This window comes from Ailuropoda melanoleuca, chromosome 4 (genome assembly GCF_002007445.2).
Source record: "Ailuropoda melanoleuca isolate Jingjing chromosome 4, ASM200744v2, whole genome shotgun sequence".
Classification (NCBI taxonomy): Eukaryota; Metazoa; Chordata; class Mammalia; order Carnivora; family Ursidae; genus Ailuropoda; species Ailuropoda melanoleuca.
The window spans coordinates 39,373,417-39,393,118 of NC_048221.1; the positions used below are offsets into that span (position 1 = coordinate 39,373,417).

At 45.1% G+C, this 19,702-nt stretch overlaps 1 protein-coding gene across 1 annotated transcript in view; it reads right to left on the bottom strand.

The window, feature by feature from the left end:
• Positions 1–19,702, bottom strand: part of LOC100484486 (E3 ubiquitin-protein ligase PDZRN3) — a 239,639-nt gene that overhangs the window by 217,789 nt on the left and 2,148 nt on the right. The window contains exons 2-3 of the mRNA XM_034658648.1: positions 6,436–6,522; positions 465–572 (exon numbers count right to left, since the gene is read on the bottom strand). Of these exons, the coding sequence (XP_034514539.1) occupies positions 465–572; positions 6,436–6,522 (195 nt within the window). The remainder of the gene's footprint in view (positions 1–464; positions 573–6,435; positions 6,523–19,702) is intronic.

Below are 19,702 nucleotides of genomic sequence, written 5' to 3' on the forward strand. Positions count from 1 at the left end.
AACCCAGAAGACAGAACAGCACGTCCGTGGCAATGACTGTGCCGCGAGCTGGGAGGACACGAGCAAGCCTCCGGGGCGAACACGACTTTACCCTGGTGACCAATGTGAACACCGACACAATGCGCACAACAGGGGTTGCTCATCTGCTTCTAACTAACACACGACTCTCCAATGGCTTTCGCACAAAGCTGTAACTGAAGCATCCAGAACAGACGCGAGGCCGCGGGAAGACAGCCAAACTGTGAATGTGCCACTCATAATCTGGCTTCTCTATATTTAATATAAACAAAAACTTAACACCAAGGCGATCGGCGCTCTCTGTAGTCCCACACAATGGAAGAGCTCTCCTGCCCAACCATCCACCAGCTTAGGCCTCCCTCCCCGACCAAACATCTTGCACCGAACCAGACGAAGACGGGATGGCATTCAGCCCTATTAAAAGACACTGGCCAGCATTCACATACCTCAATAATCCTGTCATGAATTTGCAGGCCTCCGTCCTTGGCCGCAGGCCCACTGTCAACTATTTTGGATACAAAGATTCCTTCAGTGGACGATCCATCTTGGTTGTCCTTTGGGTTAAAAAAACACACACATGAATGCTAGGCATTAACTTGGTCATGAAAATAAAGCTTACACTCTTCAACTGTAATGGACTCTTGCTCATGTCAAAAGTGGCAATGGGGTGAAAGCCCATCTGTTACCCTTCATTTCTGTTTTAATCTAAAATTAACACATACACATGGTAAAATACTTCAAACCATACCAGAAGGTATAAAGTCAGTCCTTGCCACCTCCTACCCATTGTCTTTTTCCCCAAGATAGCACCGATTTGCCGTTTATGTATCGTTTCCAAAACATTTTTCATAGGTCACTTTCCTAAACATGTATCTGCTCCTTTCTCATGCACCCAGATGGTATGCGTGCGCATGGGGCCTGCTCTCCCCGTCCTAGGCACCCCGCCTCTTTCTCTGAAGTTTACAAACCTTGGAGATTTTTCACCAGTCTTACTGTCTAGTTTACTCCCTTAAGTGGCTGAACAGTATCCCAGTATCAGGATAATTAGCACTGTTTCTGTTGCTCTCAGAGACAATGTCGTCTCCAATACCTTCCTATCTGTACTATGAAATATCTTTTGCAGTATGTATCTGGGGCAAACCCCTAGCAATGGAACTGGCGGGTCCAGGGATATGGAGACTTGATGGATGTTGCCAAACTATGCACTGATAGCTCATTAGAGTGTTTTCCCATATCCTCACCAGCTCAGAGTACTATAAAAACTTTTAAATATCCAATAATCTCATTGTGAAAATAGGTGTTTTATGTGTGCTCAGATTTACATCAGAAAAGCTCACCACCGCCACCGCAAGCCTAATAAATTCTCATCTCCGATCTCAAATCCCTTTAGATCTTTCAAGGTCTGGACCGAAACTTTCTGGGAAAGGCAACGGCTCGCTGCTCAAACTCCTTCTTTTATTAAAATCAAAAAGTTCCAACAAGCCCATAAAAAAACCCCTCACAGCTTGTTCATGAACTTCTTTCCAAACAGCACTGGGATGAATTCTCTCCAAGTGTGTGGATTAAATTTCTAGTGATTAACAGATGGATTTATAAGTTAAATGGCACAAGTATGTATTGTTCCCAAACAAAAGCATTTGGAAAGTAATTTCAGGATCTTCCACAAAAACTCCAAATCCTACCATCATGGTAAATTCTTCGCCATAATGCCATAAGAAGATCTATTTTAATAATAACTTCTGTATATAGAAATACATATAATTTCCATTTGTTGAGAAGTAACTATGAAAATATAAAATTTTTCTCTTTAAAGAGAAAAAAAAACATGAAAAGCCTATATTCTAAAGGGGAAAGGGATGACTTTAAATGTGGCTTGATCTACCCCTTCCAGTGCAAGAGCGATGGGTAAGAGTGAGAAAAAGCACATTCTGTACCTCTTGTCTCCCTCCCTCCCTCCTCACCCCTTTCTCTCAAACACGCGCACACACTCTATAATGTTATAAATAGGATTCGAAAGAAACCAAAATCACAACCTCAAATGAGCATTAAGCGTTCTTCCCAACATTTATTCCCCCATGACAAAGATAGGTCTCCAAACTGCCATCTGGATTCTATCAACACTCTCCCAAGAGAGAAGGGTCAGCGGGATGTGGGTGCTGTAATACATCAGCCATCCTCAAGACAGCCCTGCCCAGCCTCACAGCACCCTGCACTGGCCCACCGCACACTGTCTGAATTTCTCCTTTGTCTCTCACAGCTGCCTTACTAACCCAGAGCATTCGTGGATCTCCCTACATGCATAGCTCAAATATTAAGTACACAGCTGTGCAACAGCTTCTATTTACTGAGTACATACTAGGTAGGCAGTGAGTACTCTAGGGCCCGGTTCATCCTCACGATAACCACAAACCTTAAGTACTACGTTATTACCCATTTCATAGATGAGGAACCTGGGACAGAGAGGTTAAATAACTTGCCCAAGGTCACACAGCTAAAAAGCATCATAGGTCAGTTTCAAACTGAGGACAGTTCAACTCCCTTACATAAGCTCTAAGTGCAATACTGCCTCCCACAGAGAAAAATCTCAAAAAAAAAAAAAAAAACCATGAATTCAAAAGTTTCTCATTCCAGGCTATGGAATATTCTACTGGGCGAACCCAAAGAGCCTCCATGGACCACAAAGGATTTATGGACAATCTTGAGTTCCCTAAGAGGTGATATCAACATATCCAATGAAAAGAGATCCATGCTGACTCTGAATTAATTGCTTTGCATTTCTTGGCCTGAGAGGAAGAGGGAGGTGGAGGAGGGGATTTTGGCTTTGTTTTGTTTTGCAGAATACTACATCATGCACAAGTAATTTTTCTTAGGAGAGCAAGTAAGTTCAAGCAAAAAACAGAACAGGCACAAGCAAACAGCGCAATTCAGGTTAAATTAAGACAGTGGTAGAAGTGGAAACAGAATGCAAAAAAAAAAAAAAAATACAGAGAGCACAAAATCAAAGAAAGCCAAATCGATTCCATCCTGGATAGCTAGACGTGTCTCTTAAAAGACATCTCTCAGTTCTTAGCTTGTTTGGCTCCCTTTCTAATACATTTTAAGTCAGAGCCATTTATCAAGGTGAACCAACAAGGCCTGGGATTTGTTTTGTTTTGCTGGCTTGAGAAAAGGAAAAATAAAAGGGATTGTTTTCATCCCAGGGGTACCTGACAAGGAAGTGTACTTGCCAAAGGCTGAAGTGAAAGGTCTGATACACCAGACTGGGTGCTGTTTCTTTAGGGATCTAAGAATGAATGAATGAATGATGTGATTTTGCTAAGAGCCGTACATCATGCAATGAAAAGCCTTATGTCAGTGCCCCCCAGGCTGGGCCTATGTCACAACCCCACCAAGCTTCTGACACAAGGATTTCTTGGGAAACACACACGTCATGTGTGCCGCATTCTACTTCCAGTGCTAACAATGAGTGTGCATTGTTGCTCATCTTGGCTTTTTAGCATGTTCTCAATGACCTGCCAGATTTCCAGGCAACAGTTCAGAATACATTTAGGGTTCATTATGCGATTTCTGCTAATCAGGACAAGTTTAAAAAAAAAAAAACCAAGCACTATTGCAACCACATGCATATGGAATTAAATTTTCCTCCAGGGGACATGCATGTAGTTCTTGCAAAAAGACCACATGAACTGAGAACGCTTAAGAAAGCTACAAAATTCACTCTGGCTTGTACTTCAATCAGCTTTTTAAAGGAGAAAGAAAATAACCTAAAACATATACTTTGATAAGCACAAGAAAGAACCATATTCCAATGAGGCAGGCAGCGTCCTTTTGTTCCCGGGGAGGGACAGAAAACAAACACATAGTAAGTTCTCCAACCATCACCAAGACATAGGCATGCCTCTCCATTTCAAGAATCAATCTATCTATCTTTCTTTTTTTCTTTCGAGATTTTATTTATTTATTTGTCAGAGAGAGTCAGAGAGAGCACAAGCAGGGAGGACGGCAGGCAGAAGGAGAAGCAGTCTCCCCACTGAGCAAGGAGCCCGACGTGGGACTCTATCACAGGACTCTGGGATCATGACCTGAGCCGAACGCAGCCATTCAGCTGACTGAGCCACCCAGGTGTCCCATTTCAAACATTTTCAAACATTGGGCTCCTTTTTCCTATATATGCTCTGGTGAGGCAGAGAAGGGACCTTCCTGGTTTGGGCTCTTTCAGCTGTGGAAGTTTCCGAAACATCTAACAGTGAAGTGGTTTCTTGGTTTGTTGAAGTCATTTCTTAAAACTGGTAACAGTGGCTGGGGAGAGGAGATTTAATAATTACCAAGCCAAATGAAGGACCGCCTCTGTTACTCGAGCTCAACGGCAAGGCAAAGCACACACTACAACATGTTCTGGAGGGTAAGCTGGGGAACACGGACCTGTGCCAGTCCTGTTGTTTCCTGGGACCAACTACTCAGACATCCGAGTCCCAGTTTGCTTCCTCATCCCTCCCCTTTGCTGGAGCGCATGGCCCCCCGGCAGCCAGGACACAAGCAGAGCAGCACCATGACATGTTGTCTGCTTGCTCAACCAACTGGTAGACGAGGAAAGAAAAAAGGTTCCAATGGGATATAAATTCTGCAGCATCTTAAGAATTTCAGTGACAAAGGAGATGAACCACTGCGTGCCCATCCCTGGGGCTCAGCAAAGTGGAGGTACCCCCCAACTCCTCCTTCTCATAGTTTAATCTCATTGTCCGAAGGGTTCTCTTCTGTAGGTAAGTTTTATAGGGCAGATAATGAATGCGTCAGTCCATCACTTAATGACCGTGCCTGGCCTATAACTAAGCTGTCATTTCTTATGATAAAGCGTGTGTGTTTCTGAAACCATGCCTTTGGCCAAAAGTGAGGGGTACTCAACGTACTTCTCCTCATGCTAACTCCCCCATCTTCTCCGGGTCTCCATCTGACTACTTCCTGCCCACCCCGACTCCAGCAATGCTGTACTCTTTGCAGCTCCCCCCAATGCCAACTCCAGCGCTATTCCAGGCTTTGCATGGGCTGCCCTGGGCCTGTTCACTGTCTTCTAGCTCACTGCTCTCCCAAAGGCGGGCCCATGAGACGCAGGGCATTGGAACGATGAAAGAACATAAGAGAAATCATATTCATACTCACACTTTAATTTCATCATTTAAAATGCTCCGTTTTGCATGTAAGTTTTATAAGCCATGTCGTATTAATTCAGCAGCAAATATATAATTTAGAGCTAACTAAATAAGCTCAATTTTCTTACAGTTAAGGGTGCTTAACAAAATCTATCATATATGGGCCTCTGATCTAGCAAACTCCTACTCATCCTTCAGAATACAGCAACATGGCCCTGCCCCAGGACACCTCCTCCCCAAGGGTGAGCCTGACCCAGGCACAGAGTTTAGCCACATCTGGATGGCCAACATCTTCTTATCCTTTAGGATTCAACTTAGTGTCTCCTCCTCTCTTTCCTGATCACCCTGGCCAGTGATGCCCCTTGCTCCATGGTACTACTGCCTGCCATCCTCCCATTTTTTTCCTACGTCACATGTCCCCCAGTCTGTAACTGTGATGTTTACTTATGTCTTGCCTAATGAACCCACCAGGACATAAACTCAATGAGCAAAGGACCCAGTCTCTCTGGCCTCCACAGTGTCTCCCAGCTCCTACCAAATAGCCCCTATTCAATACTTATTTGTTGAACGAGTGAATTCGATTTTCCTTTCCTTTACTTTGACTATTACTTTCCCTTTAAGGTAACAAAGGAGGAAATGATCAGCAGAAGACATGAGCAAGAAATGATGCCCATTCCAATGAGCCCGTATGAAAGGTGTAATCCTGCAACAGGCCCTTTGCCACATCTCGTCCCCAGGGCCCTTTCCGTATCTTCCTCCCCATTCAACTGACTGGTCTGAATTTGGCCTCTTCTTCCCGGTGGAGGAACTAGCTAATGATGAACGGGGAGGACAAAGAGCTGCAGTGGGAGAAAAAGCAAAGGGATATAACAGCCCACGAATTAGGGAATCATCCCTGACTAATGAAGAGCCGACAGAGCGACTTCCGGTCGCAGAGCCCACGCTCCAGCTCAGTTACTCAGCGCCAGGTGCACACATCTCCCACAACTTTCTTCAGCTCCACTGCTACACCACCAGACATGCCCCCCAAAACCTAAACAGTTTAGATAAGCTGTTGTATTACTAGGACAATGATATTTTAGGAGACCACAACTAAATAAAAATACCTGAGGGTGAAGATGTTAGATAAACAATGAACTCTCTAATTACAGAGAGCAGAATGAGGTGAGCAAGGTTTCCTACTCCTCACCACCGCCCCCCCCCTCCAAACCTCGACCCCTCTTCCCACTGCAGCAGGGCAAGGAAAAACACGTTTTAGTAATTAACATACCACACACGGCCGGCCACCAATAATATTGAATCCCAGGGAGCCAGAGTCCCGATGCAGGACAAGAGTCAGACTTTTGGTTTCTTCACCCTGTAAGAAACAAATGAGTTCAAAATTTTATTTACCAACAGGGAACGGATGGTCGCAACTTTCTTTCTAAGTGGACTCATGGACTCTTAGGTCATCCTTCAAAGTTCTCTGTCTCTTAGGCAGTTTAAGCAAGGAAACTTAGGGCCCTGGCTGAAATGGTGTCCTGTGCTGAGGAGGTCACAGATACTTCTAGACCCCGCCTAACCCTGCAGTGCCCATGTAAGAATGCCTGGCGATGTCCAGACATGCCTAATGAACATGGTCTATCAATGACTCCATGGTCTGCAAACGCATCTCTCCTTTGACCGGTCCATCACACGCTAACTGTCTAGACAGCTACTTTCTCAACAGCAGCATTCATGTTTTGTCATGAAGGGTTCAAGGAGCAACGCTCTCAGAAGTCTGAGCGCACAGACGGCCTGTCAATAGTCATCTGTGTCGGGGTGCCTGGGTGGCACAGCGGTTAAGCGTCTGCCTTCGGCTCAGGGTGTGATCCCGGCGTTATGGGATCGAGCCCCACATCCAGGCTCTTCCGCTAGGAGCCTGCTTCTTCCTCTCCCACTCCCCCTGCTTGTGTTCCCTCTCTCGCTGGCTGTCTCTCTCTCTGTAGAATAAATGAATAAAATCTTTAAAAAAAAAATAGTCATCTGTGTCTGGGCGGCTTGAGGCAAAAGCAGTCCATGAAAAGATCGACGCAAATGTGGAGGGGAAACAGAAAGATCCTGCATCTCACTGCAAGGGGGAGGGGGCCCTTTCACAAAGTAATGACTGTCCAGGCCTTAGGAGAGGCCGCGCTGTTTAACAGAAAACACTCTGTTCCAAGGAGGCTGGTCAGTGTGAACCCCTTTACATCACCAAGCAGAAGTCACCCAGGCGGGGCTCACAGGCCACGTTCACCAGCAGAACGGGAGAGAGATGCCACAGCACCTTCACGAACACTCTCAAGTCACAGACAGGTGAGTAAAAAGCGACTGACCCTGCTGTGTACTCGGTCACTAAACAAGCTTTGACGGCCACATTCAGCTCAAGGAGACACCGCTTAAGTGTTTCCAGTGCTTGGAATGATACACAAAACTTCACAGGTATGGACTGCAGATGCTTGCAGATGCTTCACGCACGCTGTTTAAACGTGGGTTTACTTAAAGGCTGCATTTTTAGAAAATATTAAGTACTCCATTAACCAACACTAACAGCTCATCACAAAAGAGCGTTTATTCTGATGTGCACTGCTTCCTGATCAAATCTTTGCCTCCTACTTTCCCTGTGGAAATAAATGACCACATTTGAAGGGCACGAATGCAAGGATCTGAGCCAGCCACAGTGGCCAGGGAAACCACGCTCTCTGGCAGGCGGTGCCCACGGCTTTTCTGAAGCACTGCTCTATTTATTGCTGGAGTTGTCGATGCAAAACTCTGGTGGTTCCACGTTTGGGCAGCAGAACTGTGCCCAACAGAACCAAAAGAAAAAAAAAAAATAATGCATATAGATGACTAACCGGCCTCAATCTGTAAAATTATCTCCATGCTTAGAGTTCTTAGTAACCACAACTATTTCTCATGACGTTAGTGTATGGCAGAATTAAAAATATTTGAATTTTTTTTTAATTTCAAAAATGTTACATAAGCCTAAGCACCAATTGTTAGAGCCCCGTAAAAACAAAAAATGACAATTTTTCATTAGAAAAAAGACAGTCTTGAGGCGCCTGGGTGGCTTAGCACGTTAAGGGTCTGCCTCTGGCTCAGGTCATGATCTCAGGGTCCTGGGATCAAGTTCTGCATGGGGCTCTCTGCTCAGTGGGGAGCCTACTTCTCCCTCTGCCTGCCACTTTCACTGCTTGTGTGCTCTTGCTGTCAAATAAATATTAAAAAAAAAAAAAAGAAAAAGAAAGAAGAAGAGTCTTTAATGAAAGAACTAGGTGTCTTCTAAGAACAATGCAACAATATATTCATTTCCACAGGCTCATTACTTGATACATAAAATAGAGTATTTTAATATAAAGAGAACAAGTCTCTACCAAGCTACGTACCTACTAACCAAAGCCTCTATAATAACAGCTGAGTTTTCAAAAAATATTTCCAACCCACAGCATCGCATCAAGAGCATCTGTCTGTCAATGCTATCGACATAATTAATTTGACTTGCACTAGTTAACAGGCCACAACTGTCGCTGCTCTAACAGTATAAAGACTCAGGATCAACCTGATAGTTCTGAAATGTAAACGTGATGATTCACAAACTGAAACAGTTTATATCTCTGTGCCTTAGGAAAGGGAAATCTCAGTAAGTCCATTTCTTGCCTTGCTATGTTAGAGGGGTGAAAAAGTTAGACATGCATTGGAATTTGAGCGAGTTATCACACATAGTCTACATTTCTGGCTTTCATAATTAATGATAGAAAGTGCACAGTTACTCAGTAATCCAAGGCAGATGGCCCCAGCCTGATGATCTCAAATGGTGCACGGAAGAGAACACACAATCAAATTCTTTAAGGCTAGTTTTATACCTACTGTGTGATCACCACTTATTCTTTCTAAAAACAAAAGAAAAACAAAGAAACCTTATTCTACTGCATTAACAATGATAACAGCTAACATTTACTGGCTGCTTACTATGTGCCAGAAATAATATTAAACATGTAACTGCTTGATTTTCTTCAATAAACCCCACCAATCTCATCAACTGGGATGATTACCAGCCTCGTGATACAAGTGGGAAGAGCTAATAAGAGGTCAAGCTGGGATTTCGACCCATGCTCTCTTCTTCTAGACCCCAATTACTCTTCTATGGCACTCCCTCTTCACGTGGCACGTAGAAAAGAATGCTATGTAGCTTAGCAACACCTTAGGTCCTTCTCAGGATGGTTCAATTGCTGGAGTTCCAAAAATTTCCATAAAGGAACTCATGACAGGAAGTCTTACCCAGGAAACCAATGTCAGAACAAAAACTCCAACTGTTCACTGAACTATTTCTCCCCTGAAGATCCACCCTGAGATGCCCAGACACCTAAGTCTGTAACCTAGCTTCAGAGATCTCTCTCCAGGGAGAAGTGAGACAATGCTGGAGACACACCACTTCTCAGCTGAACAGCTATTTGCAAAGAACATTCTGGAACAATCAGGTTGACCGTCTACACTTCTTTACCAGTCACAATCACTGGGGACATAGAAGGGGTGTTCTCATTTCTACAAGCATCTTGATGAAGTCTGCAATCCGGGAGGGTTACAACAGACTTTAGGTGCCATTGCCTATTATAGGACTGAGCCAACACATGGAAGATTGACCACACAAGGCTGGGAGCAATGACCGGGGAAGAGAAAAGCTCTGTCGGGGCTGAATTTCTTTCATTTCTCCATCTAACTTTTCCTCGGACACCAAGAACTTGATTCAGGCTTTTCCTTTCCATTCCTCTCCCCTCAAAACAACCTTAACTACTCTAATTTCTAATTCTTACCAAAAAAAAAAAAAAAGAGAGAGAGAGAATTTAAACACTGGACTTTTGCACAGCACATTTAACATGTTAACATTAATTCCTGCTTCATCATTTAACCTGTTCCTGGGCTGAAAATTCATCAGCATAAAGGGCATTTAAATAATTCTCACTCAATTATACTCCACCAATTAAAGAGACATATAAATGGCACGAGGGCAAAGGCTCGCATCGATGCTCCTTTGCTGACTTTTCAGAGATGACGTTAATGAGCAGCTCTTTCATCAAAAGGAAAATTTAAACAATATTGATCTGTTTTCATAGTTTATCATAACCCATGCTTTGAAATGTTCCCAATGGCCTGATGAAGTATAACCAAGAAGGGAAAGAGCTCTATTTCGCATAAACAATGGATTATCTAAAACATCAGCTTTTTGAAGCAGACACCTGAGAAACTGAGGTTCCAAGAAATGCAGACATTTGCTTAAGATCACACAGCTGCAAAGAAGGAGAGCCAGGAATCAAGGTCCACGGGACTCCAACGTCCATGGTCTTTGTACCCTGCGGGTATGTTCTGGCAGTGTGTTCTAAAATCCCTTTGCCTCACAAGACTGAGCCTTCACATTAAAACATCATGAAGGATTAGACATCTAATTAGTTTTGTAATTAGAGTTTTAAGCAAGGTTTCTTTGGACTATGTAATAATAGTGGCAAAGATTAAGAGTGTCTATTATACCGTGAAGGGTATCATAAGAGTATTATGCCCCTGACAGGAACGAGTTAATGGTTAAGATCTTGGACTCTAGAGTCAGAACCCAAGTTGAGTTTCCTCATCCACAGAATGGGGATAATAATGGTTCCTTCTCACATCACAGGGTTATTATGAAGCATGACTGAGACAGACAATCACTGACAAGTGCCTCAGCACGGGGCTCAAAACACAAACACGGCACTACGTGTGGTAGGCACTCCCGCAGCTCAACACTGAGGCTGTGGCACTCTTTAACCACAGAAATTACTCGGCCACAAAATCCAAGCAATAAAAAATGTCTAATCCCAAATTAACTTGGTCTATCTAAAGCAAGTTTGGGAGAGTGGGGGCCTGAAGTTGAGCAAAATAGGATAAATATACATCCACCATACCATCTGGCCACCTGATGGGAGCTCCTTCCATGTACATGTCTTTTTTCCCAAAGTCTGAAGAAAGAGTGGCACGTTCTAGGAAGGATGGGTAAGTGCCAATAGACAGTTCTTATTCTGGAGATGGTAGCAGAAGACAAGTAAAGATGACAATGGGGAGCAGCTCAGCCTGGACCTTCAGTGGAGCAGACCTAGGACGCAAATGATACTGACCTGCTGGATATGGGGATGAAGAGGGGAAGTCAGACAAATGACATTCCTAGGCCTGAGGGAGGTGGCCATGGGAACAAAGACAATGGGGGAACAGGTGTTGGCTCACAACAGCATAGGAGGAACAGTAAGTCCAAGGATCTGTTGACTTGGATAGGGACAGCAAAGCTAGAAGAAGCTGGGAGATGGGTAGCTAAGGGTGTTTGGGGATTGTGGAGGCACTGGACTACTCCATGTTCTTTTTTTTTTTTTTTAAGATTTTATTTATTTATTTGACAGAGAGAGACAGCAAGAGAGGGAACACAAACAGGGGGAGTGGGAGAGGAAGAAGCAGGCCTCCTGCCAAGCAGCGAGCCCGATGCGGGGCTCGATCCCAGGACCCTGGGATCATGACCTGAACTGAAGGCAGACATTTAACGGCTGAGCCACCCAGACATCCCTGGACTACTCCATGTTCTACTGGATTGGTGAGTCTTGATGGGCTGGGAAGAAAAGGTGAAGAGTAGAGGACAACTGACAACAACAGAAATGAAGGGGAGATGGCCCCTCCTTGGCAGCTTTCCTTAGTGCTATCCCTATTCTATGAATCTTCCCCAATGGCATGCATCGCTTCCCTTCAGGAGACAGAGACCTCTCACCAAGAGCCGGCTGGCAGATGGAAAAGGAAAATTCTGGAGTCCAGTGACAGCACAGTCTCCTTGAGGGCCTGGAAGCTCCCCCAACCTCCCCCCAGAACACAGCTCACTGGCTGGGCCCCTCCTGCCAGTGTAGGGTCTTCTTGGGAGGTGCTTGGGTCTTTAGGATTGAGAAAGAACAGAGATTTATCTGCCTTGGAGAAGGAGATGTGGGCCTCCAAGCCCTAAACAACGGCATGAACAGCTCCAAGTACTTCTACCAGTAAGTCACGAGCAGAGATGGAAGCTCGATACACAGGACACAAGAGTGGACTGCCCTGAAAATAAGCTTTGCTATCATGTTATAGCAAGGAACTACAGGATCAAAATTTAATTTCAACTCAAGGTTTAAGTGGATAACAATTTGGGGGGGAAATAAAAGTCACGGTGAAAAAGGCAAAAATCAAATATACTTGTCAAAGTCACCTTACATGGTGTCTGGGCTTTTTTTTCCTGTTATATTTGGTTTTTAAGTGTCCAAGAACATAAACTGTCCTGTACAGGCGAAGTCACTTTTCCTCTTAGTGTGGATGGCTCTGTCACCATCGTCCTCCGAACACTCTGGCCTCAGAAGCTTGGATGCGTGCCATCTCTTAATCTGTGTGGTGGCCCCCAGAGCCCATCCATGCCACTGTCAATGTGGATTCTTTCTAAACACTCCTTTCCGCCCCATGACGGGTACTCCCCAATTACTGCTGTTGTGGGACTCAGAGCCAAGAACTGGCTGGACTGGAAAGCTGCCCAGCGGGTTCTGAGAACTGTAATTGACTGACCGCTAGTCTGTGTATCTGGGGTGACAGGACACCTCACAGCCTCAGATTATGCAAAGCTCTCCACAGAAACAGCTCTGTCTGTGGACTAGTGACAAGAAAGCACAAAAATGTGCAGAGGAGGGGGCTGGGAGACCAGGAGGCAAGCTGGCTGCCAGAACCTCTGTATGGAAGAAATGAGGGTGTCTTCACACCCTACACTAACATGTTTATGTTCTCTTTGTCATTCAAACTATGTTTCTAATGGTGAAGTGGCTTGGGCCAACCCCCTCCCAAGAATTCAGCCTCCAGTTCTAAAGGAGGGATACGCTTGGAGGAAGAACAGCAGAGGAAACTCTTCAAGCCTCAAACTGAGGGCAGTCACGGGGTTGACGCAAATGAACTGAAAACGGCTGAGACCGTCAGTGGAAGTATTAGCGGAGTGTATCTTTCACCAGAATAGGTGGAGCGAAGATGAAAAGAGGCAAAGGGCATGGAGAAACAGAAAGGAACAAAGAAACAGCTTTTCTAGATCATTCTATCTCCAGAATGGTATATATAAATAAACCCACCCATAAGCCAAACAAGTTATTTTTGAAAAAACAGTGTAAGAGAAGTATTCCCTAGGCCAAAAAATATGTATGGACTTTTCAGTCTGCAGCTATGTTTAAAGAACCTGAGAGATCCCGAAATATATACTTCTCTATTCCAATGAGTTTGATTTCAAGTTTGTTCCTCTAATTTTTATCATCAACTCCTCTCTTTCCTGGTGACCTTCCACAAGCAGGGCTTCACCAAAAAAACAAGCAATAGCATACCTTTAAGTGCTACAGCATTTTCACATTTCCACTTGATGGAGTATAGGGTAGTTCCAGGCTTTGAAATGTCAACATTCAATCGATGACCCACCCTGAAGCATTTTTCCTTCCAGAATCAGAACGCAGGCAAAGGCTACCCAGCTACGACACAGTAAGTTCTTGCTTCCAGGAAGGCAGCTCTGCCTGGTCCACCTCTCCTGAGCCTTGTCAGTTTTGGTGAGACAGAAATACACCTAATAATTCCTTAACTTTCATGTTATTCATGAGCTTTGCCCCCCCTCCTTCCCGTGGCAGCCCAGGGCTGCTGCCCTGGCAGTGCACCTGACCTGCATATTGCTCTTTCACCCAGTTCCCACCCCTAGAACCAGTCACTCAGGACAGCACAAAGCTCACAATGAAACTGTGACCCTCTGTGCAACAGCCCCTTTCCATCTTCTCTGTTACACCACTTCAAAGTGCTAATGTTTCTTCAGCACTTTATTTAAAAAAGATCTATAAACCTACAGGTGCCAAGCACTTAATAGATGTTCAATAAAGGCTCATTAAGTCTTACTGTGCACTTGACATACACCATCTGGTTTAATCCTAGAACCAACTCTATCAGCCCACATATTATTATCCCGTTTTAGAGATAAGATAGGACAATTAAGGCTTATAGGAGGTTGCAAGAGGCCTCCCAGAGGCCCTCAACAATGAGACAGAGGGAACACATGAACCCTATTATCACCGACCCCAGGGTACTCTGAAGCCTGCCTGTTTACACAAGGCCTGCATTCAGCTCTGACCACAACCTGAAACAACTGTATCATCCTCCTGATCCATGTAGAGCAGAGACACCTGACAACAGCGTCAAGAAAAATTCTAAGGGTGACCTCTCTGCCCAGGACTCATTTCTGCATACCCACAGCCCACAACACAGTTCATCCCTCCCCATTCCTGGGGAAGAAGCTGCTGCTGGGCTCACTCACACACAGGCTGCACGGAGTCTCTGTCCCCCAGGCTCCCTGCAAATATATAAATGGAATGGGTGAGAAAGATGGATGCTTGTGTCCATCTGTTAGTTATTTTCTTTACAGGACTAATCATTATGTTATACCACTTCCCTTTTTATTGGAACAGGCTTATTAGAACACCATTAGTTCGGGGGGCGGGGGGACAGAAGCTAATCCACAGCAAGGAAGCTTGAGTGAGCAAAGAATAGTAAGACTTGTGTCTCAAGTGGGTGTCCGATGGATCCCGTGGGTTAAAGCTGTTCCAGCTGACCTTCGAATCCAGGAGTGCCTATCGTGGTGCCTGGCATGCTGTGTATTAGAATGTGAGGAGTTAAACTGCAAGAATCCACAAGGAAGGACTGCATTTTCTTCCTACCATCAATCACTCTTTAAATTACCAGCATGAAAATGAGAGAAATGAGTCACTATTCCACCCAGGATACCACTTCTTCAACTCTCTTTGTTTTGTCAAAATCTCTTTCATAGCATCTGTTTTACGTTCTACGCCAAAACTCTGAAAATGGGAATTATGGCATGACAAGAACATACTTCATCAGCATGGACCAGAAGCCATCAGACCAACTAAATGGAGCCAAAGGAATGTGCTGGGGGAAGGTGTTCAATTTTCCAAGCCTCTGTTTCTCCATCTGTAATATGGAAGGTGATGGTTCGTGGGTCCCGACCTCGGGGGTCTTTCTGAGCATGAAATAAAATGATGTGCGTACAACTCCAATTCCCATAGTGCTTGCATATATACCAACAGTCCTCTGGGAACATGTATGAGACCTCACAGGAAACACTGCCTCAGGAGAAAATGCTTTTCTTATTATGGTAATGGTGTATGAGCCTGGAGTCCGATGCTGGGTTCAAATCCCAGTCTACTTAGAATCTGTGTAACTCTCGGCTTTAACCTAGCTTTTATCTAATCTGTTTTATAATCTGCCCCTTTTACCAAAAAGGATGATCTACCTAATGAAAAAAGATGAAGCTCATATATGTGCATACATAAAGCTCCCGAAGTGATAATTATTTCTTTTCCTTTTAAGCTCCTTGGTCTACAGTCTAACACACAACTGCCTTACAGATGCTTATTTGCCTACTATCTTTAGAGAAGGAAGCAACATTTCCAAGTGCAGAAAGAACCACTTAAAAACACACATCACCAGAATTCCCAACTCAGAATGTTAAAATCATTTAATCCAGTGTAGCAAACATATTGTAAATCAAGTGTTAATTTTCTTTATGACATTTAAATGAAATGGATTGACAGCCCCCAATTCCTTTCACTGAACTGGGCTGTTTTGTTAGATGCACTATGAAATGGTTATTTGCTGAAGCTTTCCAGAAACAGAAAAATACACTGAAAGGTGAACACTCTGATAGATACATTTCAAAGTGTTTGGACATCTGGAACGCCTTTTGATACAATCGTCTATTAGATTCGCTTACCTCCAGGAGTTCTGAAATGGACAAAATCGTTTCTGGGGTTTGGTGCTTGATACAATTTGATCTGGGTGGATCTAGTAAAACAAAAAGAATACCTCCCAAAAACCTGGGAACAATTTTGTTGACTTGGGGGTCACAGAAAAACTCATTCTTTTTCAATACAAGCTCACTGTTGGTTAGCAATCTGAAAAGTTGTGATGGCTGACAAGACAGACAGCCTTTTCAATCTTGAGTTCACCCACTGAACAAACACATATTGAGAGCTTACAGTGTCTATCAATCTAATGCCCAGAACAAAGCCCTGAAGATGGACATGCTCCCTCCTGGGGAGACATAATAAAGAGCCCTTCCAAGTACTCAGTTACAGCTGTGATAAATGCCATGCAGGAGGTACCAAAGTGAACATCTCAGGGCACCAGACCTGGTCTGGGAGATCACAGAGGGCTTCACGGAGGTGGTGATGCTTGAGCTGGGATGGGAAGGATAAAAATGCTATCCGGTGATGAGCTAACCCTAAGTGCTGACATATAGGCAGAGGTTAGGAGGGGAGAAAACTTGCAGTTACCTAGTGATTAGCTGGAAAGACTAGTGCAAGTAGAGAAAAGTGTGAGTGCAAAGGTAGGGGAAGGGGCCGCAGGCAGAAAGGAGCTGCGGGGTATATTCAAGGAACTGCCAGAGACCAACAAGCTGGGAAGAGAGAATGAAGGGGGCAAGAACACAGGCAGACAGGTGGAAGCTGGCAGGGTCCAGAGCACACTGGACTTTATTGTCGTGCAATGCAAACTGGATGGCAAATGCAGGGTTGAAGAAGGAAAAGTGCCATAGATTGACATTTCTCAGAAATGATTCCTGATGCTGGGTAATTGCAGGGGAGCGAGAAGGTATGTAACGGGAGCAGCTGTGATCTAGGCAAGAGATGATGGTGGCTGAGACCAAGACTTATTTTGTTCCCCAGGAGACATCCGGCAGTGTCTGGAGACACCTGCGATTGTCACAACTTGGGAAGTACTACCGGCCAGGGATGCTGCTACACATCCTATAAAACAAGGAACACTGTCCCCCTCCCGCAACATACAGCACGCGTGTGTGCGCGCGCACACACACACACACACACACACACGAGTTATCAAGCTCAAAATGTTAATAGGTGGAGTTGGAAAACCTTGGTTTGGACCACAGTGATCATTTGATGGGGATGGAGAGCAGTAAAGAGATTCAAGAAGTGCTTTGGAGGTAAAATCAACAAGATTAAATGATGGGCTGGACGTAGAAGTGAAAGAGCAGAAGGGATCAGGGATGAGGCTCCGGTTTCTTCAACATTTCCCAGGAGTTACGTTCGCAAGTTTCCCTTTCTCAGAAAGCCAGAGAAGTCTGCTGTGAAATGCTTTTGCTCTCAGAATCAGGTGGGCAAGTCAGGGTGGGAAAACAGTCCTGCAGCAAAGCTCTTCAACTTACTCAAGCATGCCATCACCAAGTCTGTAGCCCGGATGTGGCTTCCTACTGGTTAAGGAGGCCTGTCAGGCCGTGGTTACCTTTCGTATAACTGTGAGGTGGTCTGGGTTTTAGAACCTTACCCTGGTCTTTCTTAAAAGGAGGAAATCAATACATGCTTGTCTGCGTCTGTATCTGAATCTGAACTCCCCGTCCAGCTGAGCAGCGACTCAGCGTGCCAGGCAGACCAGCATCACCTGGGAGCTTCTGAGAAATGCAGACTCCAGGCCAGCTGTAATGAATCGACATCTTTAGGAGTAAGCCTGCGGAATCTTGTGTTTTAACAAGTTCTCCAGGTGATTCTGATCGTAGGGAGGTTTGAGAAGAACAGCCCTAGCACCCATTATAGGACAGGAGACACATGGCTATGGAGGTGCAGCACAAACACTCAGTACTCAAGTAGTGTCAAAAACCTGAAAGTTAAGATCACTTCAATAATGCCAGATCATTCTAGGCCTTGAAGGGCCGGTATTGAAAATCTTCTGAGTGTTTCTTATCTTACTTCAGCTTCTAACAGAGAGATAAACATTAGGACTTATTACCAAAAAAAAAAAAAAAAAAGCGTTGGGGATGAGTTTCCAAGCAATATAAATCCTTCTGCCTTTTGGAAGAGAATAAACAGTACCCAGCAGGGGCAGAGAGTCAGCGCAATGAAATAAACAAGTTCTTAAACAGCTCTCGCAGTGGGAGAGGTTTTTCTGGCTGATGCAGGAACAGCAAAAGCTTTCAGCAAGGGCCACGGAGGGTTAACTTCAGGGCAAGAGGCACAAGTTTCCCTAAGGCCTCTGCTGAGGCCAGCCAGGGTCTGAAGCCAGAGAAAGGAACTCTCGCAGACTGCAGGCCAGGCCATTCTTGGCTGTCCTTGAGACTAGCACTGAGGTGCACAGAATTCCGAGGAGGGCTCCAACTCCAGAAGGGAACTTTCTCTGTAAGCTCAAAAAGCAACATCTTGTCCCTGAGCTTAATGCCCTTGATTATCCTACCCGCTCACCCAACACAGCTTGAAAAACATCCACCGTTCAGATTCAAGTATCATATTTTTGATTCTGAGAGAGGGTTTACCCAAACACTCCAGAAAGAAAACAGAAAGGCAAGAAGAAATAATAAACTAGCTTAACAATGAATGATGTATAAACTCTGGGGTAGTGAATGGCTTATTTATAAATGAGCGTCACTTAAAACTACGCAGGAAGTCCGCGTGACAGCATAAACAAGAGAAACTCAGGAACTCCTTTGCCCCAAACCCGGCGCCTACTAGAAGACCAAGCTTTGCCCTCTGTTTTGGTGACTCGCGGGCTCACACCAGTCTTTTGTACGCCTGTGCGGTCCTGGGTGAGCCTCCAAGTTGTAAATATTTGCCCTTCGCCCAGAGCTGGCCAGCTGCTGAGACTGCAGCTGACAGGCCAGGGGGCCAGGATGAGGGGGCTGGGGAGTGGGGAGACGGAAAACTTGCAGGCCTGGCGTGCACGTATGGAAGGGGGGTTGGGAGTGGGCAGCGAGAAGCAAAGCAGATACAGGCCTCTGGGGGCCCCTCAGGCAAATATGTTCTCTTCCGCTGCGGTCATACGGAACAGTCAACCAGAGTGGCACCGTCCCCCTCCATGTTTGTCTCAAGTGGGGCCTTTGCAATCAGGGAAACCCTGGTTCTCAACAGGCGATTTTGCGCACACACACCCCAGCTCCAGAGAACACTTGATAATATTGGAGACGTTTTTAGTTGTCACATCTTGGGAGGCAAGACGGGAGTACTACTGGTATCTACTGGGTACAGGCCAGAGATGCTGCCAAACAGGGTACAATCCAGAAGAGAGCTCCCTACAACAAAGAATAATGGGGCGCAAAATGTCAACACATCCCAAGGTAAACTCTGACATAGAACCAGAATCTCCACTCTGTCCCCGAGTCACAGTGTGACTCTGGACCAGCTCTATGGCCGCTCTAAGCCTGCCTCCTCCATCTCAGAGGATTAAATACATAATGCCTGTAAAGTGCTTCCCACAGCTGCTGGCACATAATAAACACTCAAAAAAAAGAAAAAAAAATGGTACTTGTGGTTACTGAAACACAACACAATAGTGCTTAAGACCTGGGGATGGTAAGGCGCCGGGACAGTGAGGCGCCTGGGTGGCTCAGCCGGTTAAGCATCGGCCTTCTGCTCAGGTCATGATCCCGGGGTCCTGGAATTGAGCCCCATGTCGGCTCTGCACTGAGCAGGGAGTCTGCCTCTCCCTCT